The sequence below is a fragment of the Cyprinus carpio genome, chromosome B3 (genome assembly GCF_018340385.1).
Source record: "Cyprinus carpio isolate SPL01 chromosome B3, ASM1834038v1, whole genome shotgun sequence".
Lineage (NCBI taxonomy): Eukaryota > Metazoa > Chordata > Actinopteri > Cypriniformes > Cyprinidae > Cyprinus > Cyprinus carpio.
In genome coordinates this window covers 33,515,850-33,528,495 of record NC_056599.1, presented here as the reverse complement: position 1 = coordinate 33,528,495, position 12,646 = coordinate 33,515,850, and the positions used below count along the sequence as shown (strand labels likewise).

Below are 12,646 nucleotides of genomic sequence, written 5' to 3'. Positions count from 1 at the left end.
CCACTGTGGCTGAGCTCCAGAGATGCAGTCGGGAGATGGGAGGAAGTTGTAGAAAGTCAACCATCACTGCAGCCCTCCACCAGTCGGGGCTTTATGGCAGAGTGGCCCGACGGAAGCCACTCCTCAGTGCAAGACACTAAAAAACACCTGAAGGACTCCAAGATGGTGAGAAATAAGATTCTCTGGTCTGATGAGACCAAGATAGAACTTTTTGGCCTTAATTCTAAGCGGTATGTGTGGAGAAAACCAGACACTGTTCATCACCTGTCCAATCATGCATCATGCTGTGGGGGTGTTTTTCAGCTGCAGGGACAGGACGGACTGTTTTGCAGTCGAGGAAAAGATGTACAGATGCCACGTACAACCCTGTCTTGGTCTCCCAACAGTGACAGTGACCAAGATAGAACCCCCCCCCCCCCCCCATTTGGCCTGTGGTGTTTTTAAGCTGCATGGTGGACAAAACCAGGCACTGCTCATCACCTGTCCAATACAGTCCCAACAGTGAAGCATGGTGGTGGCAGCATCATGCTGTGGGGGGTGTTTTTCAGCTGCAGGGACAGGAGGACTGGTTGCAGTCGAGGGAAAGATGAATGCGGCCACGTACAGGGATATCCTTCCTCTCAGAGTGCTCAGGACCTCAGACTGGGCCGAAGATTCACCTTCCAACAAGACAATGACCCTAAGCACACAGCTAAAATAATGACGGAGTGGCTTCACAACAACTCCATGACTGTTCTTGAATGGCCCAGCCAGAGCCCTGACTTAAACCCAATTGAGCATCTCTGGAGAGACCTGAAAATGGCTGTCCACCAACGTTTACCATCCAACCTGACAGAACTGGAGAAGATCTGCAAGGAGGAATGGCAGAGTATCCCCAAATCCAGGTGTGAAAAACTTGTTGCATCTTTCCCAAAAAGACTCATGGCTGTATTAGATCAAAAGGGTGCTTCTACTAAATACTGAGCAAAGGGTCTGAATACTTAGGACCATGTGATATTTCAGTTTTTCTTTTTTTAATAAATCTGCAAAAATGTCAACAATTATGTGTTTTTTTCTGTCAGTATGGGGTGCTGTGTGTACATTAATGAGGAAAAAAAATGAACTTAAATGATTTTAGCAAATGGCTGCAATATAACAAAGAGTGAAAAATTTAAGGGGGTCTTAATACTATCCGTTCCCACTGTGTGTATATGTATATATATATATATACACACATTTATATATATATATATATATATATATTTTTTTTTTTTTTTGCATCATTACTCCAGTCTTCAGTGTCACACTTTCTTTCTCTTTCTCTGTCTTTCTTTCTTCTTTCTTTTCTCTTTCTTTTTCTAATCTTTCTTTCTTTCTTTCTTTCTGTTATAATCTTACCCCAAACATTTGAAGGGTTGTGTATCATGGTTTCCACAAAACTATGAAGCAACACAACAGTTTTCAACCGTGATTATAAAAATAAATGTCAGTGTCAGTGACACTGAAGACTGGAGTAATGATGAAGAAAATTTAAATAATCTAAATACATTACTTTTTAAAATTCAAATAGAAAACAGTCAGTTTAAATTATAATTTCACAGTATTACTGTGTTTATTGTATTTTTGATCAAATAAATGCAGCCTTGGTGAGCATAAGAGACTTTCAAAAACATTATATATATATATATTGCCACACTCCAATCATAAGGCTAGTGTCATGAATCCAGCCTCTGTAGATCCTCTTGCTCACCACCAGAGGGATCCCTCAGCTAAGTACTGACTTTTATCTCCCATAAACCCCATACCTGGAACTGATTCCCTTGACTATTTAACCAGCTCATCTCCAAATTCCTATGGTTCATCCGTTGATGGACTCCAAGGGATGAAGTTTTGACTGAAATGTCAGGTTTACTTCCATAGTTGAGGTAGACAGTGTGAAATCACCCTGTGTTCTGAATTCATTCAAAATCATTTGCCTTTATTCATTTGGCAGATGCTTTTATCCAAAATAATATACAGTATATCAGTTCATGCATTCTATGATAAGCACATCCATGTTCTTGCTGTTGCCAGCACCAAGTTCTGTTTGAGCTACAAGAAAGCTAAACTATACCAGTGATACATTTGTATATTAAATATTTGGCATGACAATGCACATTATTTTTGAATGTGATGGTGCTGGTCATGGGGAATAAATTACGTGCAATAATTAAGGTCAGGTACAGGACATATTTGACAGATTTTTGACCGAGATTTGTTTTTTCTTTTTGTACAAAATAAAAGCTTTCCCAAACAAGTTTCTTGGTTAAACATTAGAGCATGCTAGTGTTATAAACAGTGCAATTCTTTTCATATTTTATTTAATATTGACAAAATTATCCACAGATAATATTTTTTTTCACTCAAAAACTGAGGAATGTAAGCTCAGACCAACAAGGCCTACGATAAATCAGTTCCAAAAATAAACACAAAACCAGTCCTTATTAAAAGAAAACAAGCTAACAAGCTATATTAGGTGAAAATATTGCATATAGGCTGGTCATTTTTGACTGGGAAAGAGAGAAAGAAAATTCTCTCCGGGTCAAAATGACCCGAACACAACCTGAGGGATAAATAATTCATTTAACTTATTAAAAATAACATTTTCAATGATGTCGCCTATAAAGGTTGCAGGAGAATCACAGCACACCAGGACAAAATACTGCTTTGGCAATTTCATTATGCAGTTACTTGTCAGTAAGATGTCCCAAGATTCACTGACTTGACATTATGTCATTTTTTTTGTCCCTGATATAGCCACAAGACTTTCTGAGAGTGCAGCTGCTTCCACAGACGTTGCTCCATCTCCATGTCATGGTTAGCATATAAGACCAGAGGCTTCATCACCTTGTCATAGTAATGGTCTGAGAAGTCTTTATAATTTTCTGTCATAAAGCCATATGCAGAGACCTGAGGAAAGAACCAGCAAGCACAACATCTATTTAACAACAGCTGGACCAGTAGGTTTCAGGGCCATTCTAACAATTAATAAAAAGGTTTTATTAATAAGAATTTCAAATACCCATAAAAAAAACATTGGAGGTTTGTTGACCTGGTCACAAGTGTGTAAAGCAACCAAAAGCATCAGTGCACCCGTGGTGGGCATGTACAAATCCCTATATTGCTCCAGCCGTGGAGATTTAAGGAACCTGTAAATCAATAATACCATGGCATTACATTAAGAGAGAAGAAAAATGATATGTAGACTAATGTGTAGGAAAATGTTCTCACCTTTGAGTCACATACTGAATGAAGGATGGATGGATCATCTTGAACTGATGTGTTTCAGGATTATATCCGAAAAGTTCTGAGGCCCTGTTTTAATAATCAAATAAACTCAGCAGTTAGTTAGTATACAAAGAACATAAGTTAATGTTGAAATAAAAACATAAAATAAAAAAAACAAACTGGTAGAAAGCCTTTTAGAATTCCAATGTAATGCAAATGAATTCAGGTAGCAAACATAATTGAATGCAAGTAAAAAATATGATTGTTCAAATTTATCCCCTTAACTGTCACCCCCCATTTTTTAAAATAGGCATTAAAGTGCACTATCCAAACTAAAATTGTTGTATTTTATGAACACTTTGGAATATAGACCTATGGTCTCTTTTTAAAGAAGAAAAATTAGCAAGAAGTTTAAATGTACTGTAAATATTTTAAAAAATTAAAAGTATCAAAAAGTTATAGAAGTTTAAATGGTACTGTAAATAAAATGCGCTATATTATTTTTATTTTATTTTATTTATTATAAATATTTTACATAACAGGTTTTACCCTAAAATTGGCATAAAATTAAAGCCTTGTGTCTAAATAAGTTATGTTCCAAATTTGAAGTTGATATGAAAAAAATTGAGGTTCCTGTGAGATTTTATTTAGGGCGTCATACCACAAACAACCACCGGGAGCCATCAAAACTCCTTTGAATTTTTTTTAAAGAATTTTTCCCTAGATTTCTCTGTCAATTTTACTTCAATACTCAAAATAACCACCAAATATGGAATCCTGAGACTCAGACCTTTCCAATGATATGTTTGTTGCCAAGATTATAAAAAGTTTTGATTCTAAAAGGCTGTAATGCATTTTGTAATATGACACTTGACACTGCCCACTAAGGGGGAGGAGACCGCCATAAGATTTTAAAGTACCATTTCCATGGTAACGCCATGTTCCGATTTCAAAATGGTTTTCACAGGATGAATCTTGGGCTTCTAAGCTTTCAAATTATATATAATTTGATTACTAAAACTTATGATGATTACTAAAAGACTGTATAGAGAAAAAGGACAAAAAAAAGAGCGCCAAGCGTCCCACAGGTGGGATGAAGCAAAATAAAAATAGTATAAAATGTAAAGAAATTCATAACACATTTCATTGTGTTCATATAGGCAATTTTCAAGAAACATAAATCATTATTATTTTAATTGAAGTGTATGGCTCCCAATTATACAGAGTGAATTCAGGTACATTTGGTCATTTATTAACTTTAATTTCAACATCGACAATGAATTCAGCATAGTGATTATGTTAGTTCTATATTTTTAATCACTTTGGATCATGAGCTTGTATAATCATTTCTCACATATTTTACACAACAATGAATGGCCTATGTTCTGATATTTCTGGTTGTTCTGAAAGCTTATGATTAGTAGGCTACATTTGTGTTATACACATTTATTAGTAGTATATATGGTTAGCTCAAAATATTAAGTAGGCTAATAATCAGTAATCAGTTTTGGTAAATGTTAATTGTTTATAGGAGACCTGGCCAATTCAACTCAAATTCATGAACTGTAAAGGAGGAAATGATTACAATAATAAGAAGAATTTATTGTAACCTATTATGTGACTCGAATAACAACGTGTAGGAATCTTATTGTTAAACCTACCTGTCACCTTTATCAGGTCCCGAGGGTACAGACACACCCTGGATAGCAGCTGCCAGCATCACATAGTCTCGAGTCTCAGCAGGGATAAAAATATATCCAATGCCCTGTGACGTCAAAGACTTCACTAAAGTTCATCGGCAGGACAGCACATGGCAGCAAATGGCAACTGAGAATAATAATTCCTAAATTGTGAATGAGAGGGTTAATTACCGGATCACGTGGCACTTTGTCGAAGCCGTCTTGGTTATAACCAATTAATGAGTTCTTGAGAGAGTTGGTGGTGAAGCCGTAGAAAGACGTCTTTGTCCCAACATCATCCTCAAACCCTTGGATTATTGCCCCATTTACCCTAAAAATAATGATAATTATTATTAGCATTATGATTGTTCTGTTGGGTCAGAAATTTACTAGGGCTCAGGGGACAATGCGTCTGAATGATATTTAGATTTAGTTAGTCCATGCAGTGAATGTTTTTTTTTTTTGTGTGTGTGTGTTTTAGTGTATGTTAGATTATACAACAGAAAAAGCAATAATCTAACAATCATTCACAATGCATACTTGCTAGAAAACAATCAATATTGACTGGGATTTATAAGTAAGAAAATTCTCTTTAAATTAATTTAAAGGAATAGTTCAACCAAAAAAGAAAAATAGCTGAAAACTCAACCTCAGGCTTTCCAAATAGTTGAGTTTGTGTCTTCATCAGAACAGTTCCTTCATTGAAAGTTTATTATGGATTATGGACTGATATGTTGGCCAGAAGTGACAGTTTTAAGTTAAAAAGACCTAAACTAGACTTAAAAAGACTTTTCACTTCACTAGATGTTAATTGATGGACTGGAGTGGTGTGGATTATTGTGATGTTTTTATCATCTGTTTGGACTCTCATTCTGACGGCACCCATTCACTGCAGAGAATCCATTGGTCAGGAAATGATTTAATGCTAAATTTCTCTAATCTGTTCCCATGAAGAAACTCATCTACATCTTAGATGTCCGAAGGGTGAATACATTTTCAGCGTTTTTTATTTTATTTTATTTTATTTTGGGGTGAACTATTCCTAAAAGTAAATAATAAACTGTAATGTAACTACTATTTGGTGTTGATGGCTTTTGGGGCAGTTGTGGCCTGATGGTTAGAGTCGGGCTTGTAACCCAAAGGTCACCGGTTTGAGTCTCAGTACCAGCAGGAATTGTAGGTGAGGGAAGTGAATAAACAGTGCTATCCTTCAATAACCTCAACTGAAGTTTGAGCAAGGTACTGAACAAGTCGTAGCTCTCAGGAAATTCCCAGTTCAGTTCAGTTGTAATAACGAGTTCTACTTGAATTGTGAAAGCTTTTTGGAAGCTGGTAATTCCAGTAATTGCAACATGGCTTGAATACACTTTTATTCCAAGAGCAGGGGGTTACAGGGATGATGTGGTTGGTCATGTGATTCCAACATGTCTGAACCCATCAGGGCGACACGCTCCATGTAAAATTAAACTGGTTTTAGTGGGCTACTTATATGACACGAATGGTTTTGAAATATTTTCCCTAAAGTACTATTTATCTTATTTTTACTGAAAACATTTCTGAGTGCACCTTTAAACTGGGGCGGTAGAGACTTTGATTACTTCAGCTTAAAGGGATAGTTCACCCAAAAATGAAAATCAAGCATTTTTTGATTTAGTATATTGGATTTTTCTTATAGAATTCACAAACCTGAAAACATAATCGTGACTGTCTATGTTTTTCCCCTGCCTGGATCCATTCAGAATCCCTCCGTTACCCACCACAGCGCAACGCACACAGGTCTCTGATGTTTTCCGCTCAAACAGGTGACTGTTGGCAGGATGTGAAAGCAGAGAAAGTGTCTTGCCTATTTCTGTGTTAAAAGAAGGAAATAAAAAATGTTTTTATAAGATTAATGGCTTTGTTTCCATGTTTGTAGTGCTGTTGTATACAGTAAGTTTACCATAGAAAGGCTGGTCCTTCCAGCCATACGGCAATGGTTCATTCTGGAGCTTTTGCCAATGTGAATTAATAAAAGAATCACGCCACTGCAGAACAGGAACTAAGAAGCTAAACTTTCTCTTCAGAGTGTCTTCTTTCTTTATGGTATTTCTCAAGGAGCAGGCTGGCACTGCCTAATGAAAGAGTTGATATAGATTGTCTGACTTTAGTCATTGTTATGCTCTTTGCTAGCTTTAGGCCATGTCTTATTACACATATTCGGCTCACCTCCTCTTCAGCTGCATCATTTACAATCCAGTTTACTTCAGTCTCTAATGTAGCCCTGTAGGGCAAAGAAGATCAAAACATAAGTGAATTCAATTCTTAAGCAAGTGCAGAAGAGGGCGTGAAGGAGTATATAGGAAACAAGGGTAAGCGATATAGAGGACATACTGAAACTTACAAAAACTAAAAAACGCTTGTTTTAGTCTTCCTCTTCAGGCCACTCAAAATAAAAGTGTATGGAAATATAATAATACAGTAGCACATTAAAATTCATTTCACTTTAGTAGATACCATATCATACATTAATTTTACATACCCCATTACCCCATATAAAATTACCCATTAAGCCTTACATATTATCCCACACCCCTTTAACCCTTACTTACATTCCCATACTCCATTAACCCTTACATACTGTACCATAACCATTTGAATTAACCCTTACATACTATACCATACTCCATTAACCCTTACATACTGTACCATAACAATTTGAATTAACCCTTACATACTATACCATACTCCATTAACCCTTACATACTGTACCATAACCATTTGAATTAACCCTTACATACTATACCTTACCCCATTAACCCTTACATACTATATCGTACCACATAACCCATTTGAATATAACCCTTACATACTATACCATACCCCATTAACCCTTACATGATGTACCATAACATCCCCAATTAACCCTTACATACTATACCATACCCCATTAACCGTTACATACTGTACCATAACCATTTGAATTAACCCTTACATACTATACCATACTCCATTAACCCTTACATACTGTACCATAACATTTGAATTAACCCTTACATACTATACCATACTCCATTAACCCTTACATACTGTACCATAACCATTTGAATTAACCCTTACATACTATACCATACCCCATTAACCGTTACATACTGTACCATAACCATTTGAATTAACCCTTACATACTATACCATACTCCATTAACCCTTACATACTGTACCATAAAAATTTGAATTAACCCTTACATATGATACCTTCCCCAATTAACCCTTACATACCGTACCATAACCAATTAACCCTCACATATGATACCATACCCCATTAACCCTTACATACTATATCATAACTCATTGACCCATACATTTTGTTCTATGTGCCATTAGCATATTATATAATACCCCATTAACCCTTACATACTATACCTTACCCCATTAACCCTTACATACTGTACCATAACCATTTGAATTAACCCTTACATACTATACCATACTCCATTAACCCTTACATACTGTAAATTTGACCATTTGAATTAACCCTTACATACTATACCATACTCCATTAACCCTTACATACTGTACCATAACAATTTGAATTAACCCTTACATATGATACCTTCCCCAATTAACCCTTACATACTGTACCACACCCCATTAACCCTTACATACTATATCGTACCACATTAACCCATCCATATTGTTCTATGTTCCATTAGCATATTATATAATACCCCATTAACCCTTACATACGATACCTTACCCAATTAACCCTTACATACTGTACCATAACCATTTGAATTAACCCTTACATATGATACCTTACCCAATTAACCCTTACATACTGTACCACACCTTATTAAACCTTTAATACTATATCGTACCCCATTAACCCGTACATATTGTACCCATTAGCATATTATATAATACCCCATTAACCCTTACATATGATACCATACCCCATTAACCCTTATATACTATATCATAACCCATTAACCCATACATTTTGTTCTATGTCCCATTAGCATATTACCCATACATTTTGTTCTATGTGCCATTAGCATATTATATAATACCCCATTAACTCTTACATATGTAAAGTTCCCTATTAATCCTTATATATTATACCATACCCCATTAACCTCTTGCCTACAATACCCTCCAATTTCCAAATAAAGTGTTAATGTCATATGATACAAGGTTCAATTGCATTTCAACATATTTAGTAGAAAAGTGAAAATTAAATTCATGGTTCAAATCCACATTGTCGATTACTGAAATTTGCTTATTATCTGAAAATTGTCTTAAAAAATCAACCTTCCCAAAATTTTTATAAAAATGCATCTGAACTCTGGTTAAAGTCACACTAGATTTAGTATGCTAAATTATTTAGGACCTGCAATGATGTTTAACAGGATATGATGTGACGACATAGCATTTCTGTCCTAACAAAATAACAAATACATTCAAAACATTAAAATATACTACCAACTCCACTTTGCATCAGTGCAAATCATGCAAATTTGAGGCTTGGTTCTGAGGCTATGCGGAAACAGTATATGGTAGGAGCTGATATGCAGTTAAAAATAAAAATCTGCATGTGATGTGTTTCTGTGTGTCAACACCTTAGCCTTGTGGTGAAAATAGATAGATAGATAGATAGATAGATAGATAGATAGACAGACAGACAGACAGATAGATACTTTAAACATGACACATTAAACATGACACATATAGATAGATAGATAGATAGATAGATAGATAGATAGATAGATAGACAGACAGACAGACAGATAGATACTTTAAACATGACACATCTGTGTCTCAAAGAATTAAGAATCACAAAGATATGAATGAGCCTTTTGTTTATTGTTGTGCAAAGGATACACAGAACCAAAACTGCATTCAAGTCAGTAAAAGACTGGTCATAGTGTTGTGCTGGTCAAAATTTGTTTAAACTCAGCAAAACAGTGCAAACATGTGAAACATACAATGGATAATAACTGCAGAAATGTATAATATAGCAAAGTAAAGACTGCTCTGCCATTGTGTTTTATTCTGGCTCAGTCCTATACTGTTATCAGACAAAACTGGGTCACTGGTATCGTAAGGTACAAACGCTAAAAGGCAAATGTACCCCTAAATATTACATATTAGTATTTTTTAATCTTTGTACCTTTTAGCTTTTGTACCGGTGTTCTGAGGGTGCCACAACGGACCTGTAAGTGACAGCTCTGTACCTTTTAAAAAAAAAAAAATGCTGCCATCTTGACAACAGGTGTCTTCTCAAGATGTGACAGTCTTTTTTTTTTGTTGTTGTTTTGCTTTGTTTCAGTCTTGTAGTTAACGTGCATGAACATTTTTCAAAGCTTTCAAATCACTTGTTTTAATCTTGTAGATTTAGTGTATGAGAATAACGCTAGTCTTGGATGAAAGTCTGTCTGAACCTACCTGAAAAATGTTGTGCTCCAGTCTTCTGATGACATCAAACCCAGCACATTCCAGTAGACGAAGCAAACACATACCGCCACAATAGATCCACAACGCCATAGTTTTGTGTTTCGACTGCGCTGTACGCAGTAAATGCGTGGTGAATAATCAGTTGACTTCATAATAATAACCAAACACAGACCTTTGACTGAAATCACGGAAAAGTCGGCACAGGTTGTGTTTATAAACCCACCACCGACATCTGAACAGTTGCACAACTAGTTTTACAACACACATGGAGGAGGAAATCTGTGGTCAACAAACAGGTAACTTCACATCATAGTTCATCTTTAAATAAACTGACTTGACAGTTCAGTGTCATTCAGTGAATGAAAGGAATCTGTAACTGGAACTGAATGAAAAGAGGAGGTTAAAGGAACTATATGTATGAATTTTAATAAAACAAAGCCTCACACCACATTAACATCATGCTGGAAGCAAAATCGGATAGGTAGCACAAATCGTCACCAGATTACCGAATTTAAAATTTGAGGTGAACCAAGGGGGTGGGGGGCCTATAAAATGAGAAATTAAATTTAAATGCATATTGAGCAGTAAAATTAACTGATATTAGCAACAGTTACTGTAAAAAGGTATCTATAAAAAAGTGAACATTTATAGGCTTAAATCAAAGTATTCTGACTAGTGTTGGTGTAACGCATTACAAATAACATAAGTTATGTAATCAGAATTACTTTTTTAAGTAACTAGTACCTGTTACTTTTTAGATTTTCAACTAAATATCTGAATTATTGTTTTTTTTTGTTTTTTTTTAAATAAGTAACACAAGTTACTTTGTTTTGCCATTTATCCACTGCCACCTCTCCTCTTCCTGTGTTGAGACAAAAAAGTCTGTGAGACTTATTAATTACACTTTTGGTTTTAAAGGCCTTTACAGTTGTCAAAAATATAATCCAACTGACAGGGTCACTATAGTGTTCACTGCTCCCTAAAGACTGGATATCCGTAGAAGTGCACTTTTCTGGCAATAATCGCTCATTTGGAATGCCCTGAAACATCATCAAAGAAAGGCAGCAATGTGTTAACATAAATATTGTAATTTACTTGTTATTCTGTAGATGTTCTATAAACAAAGCCATACGTAATTAAAGTCTTAAAGAAAAATCTAGAAAAACTCAAAGCTGGCCACTTAAACACTGTATGCCAAAATGTATGACAAATACACCCTTCTGATTTAAGGTTTTGGCTATTTCAGTTAACTGCAATGAAAACAAATCTTAACGCAACTCCCTAAAAACACATTCCATGGTTTTGATGACTTGATTCTATTATTATAGTAGTACATACAGCACATACTTCTGAAGTGTGCTAAAGAGTAGCGATAAGAATCAGGCATGTTAAAACGTTGTGCTACTGTGAACCCATACAAAATCCACGTTGTATGTCAATAAAATGAAAGAAGAATTTTAAACTTGGCTTTATGTAATATCCATATTTCAGAAATGAAAGTAAATTTGTTTATAATTAATTAGATGATGTGTCATTTGCATATTTAAGAAGCATATTTCCGAAAAAACTTGTACTAAAAACAATTGTCTAAATGTACATTGATAAATCAAGTGGGGGATTAATGGTGATTAATTAATCAATCAGATGTGAAAAACAAGCACACTTGTTATTTTACCCTTGTGAATTGCAAACTAATAAGCACACACATAAGTGCAAATTAAATATGTTATTTTCGCCGCTTAAGTAGATTGTATTTGAAATTAATTTAGTGGGACTTATGTGGGACTTTTTAGTACAACTTTATATGTACAATTATATGTTCATAATTGCTTCTAGTGTCTTTAAAATATGGTTAAAGTGTACTACTAATGTACTGACAAGCAAATAATGTCCACTAAAATACACTTTAATGTCAGTTAACAAATACACTTAAGTGTGAATTACATGTAATGTTTTCGACCACATAAATGCATATTATTTGTACTTAATTTCAAATATATTACAGTTTAATATTACATTGATTGTAATTAGTTGAAGTTTTGAGGGATATTTTTGAACCACTTAAGTGGGACTTCAGTATATTTTATATGTGCTTTGAAAAACAGTAAATATACACTTCTAAAAAATCAAGTAATGTGAACTAAAATATACTTCAATGTTATATATCTCTGGCAATGAAGTTGAAATTTAGTATATTTAAATAAATAAAAAAATCTCTTAATTTCCTAGTTAAAATCAATGCAAACACAAAATGGAAAACCCTCTACATTTATTGACAAAACAATCTCTAA

At 34.8% G+C, this 12,646-nt stretch overlaps 1 protein-coding gene across 1 annotated transcript; it reads right to left on the bottom strand.

Annotated features, from left to right (window-relative positions):
- Positions 1-2,535: 2,535 nt before the first annotated feature.
- LOC109080850 (alpha-N-acetylgalactosaminide alpha-2,6-sialyltransferase 2-like) lies at positions 2,536-10,697 on the bottom strand. Its single transcript, XM_042720881.1, has 9 exons — positions 10,347-10,697; positions 7,131-7,185; positions 6,865-7,036; positions 6,612-6,774; positions 5,118-5,256; positions 4,908-5,011; positions 3,250-3,333; positions 3,071-3,167; positions 2,536-2,928 (listed from the first exon to the last, which is right to left on the bottom strand). The coding sequence occupies exons 1-9, from the start codon at positions 10,505-10,507 to the stop codon at positions 2,752-2,754; spliced, it is 1,152 nt and encodes a 383-aa protein (XP_042576815.1). The 5' UTR covers positions 10,508-10,697; the 3' UTR covers positions 2,536-2,751.
- Between the last annotated feature and the right edge of the window lie 1,949 nt (positions 10,698-12,646).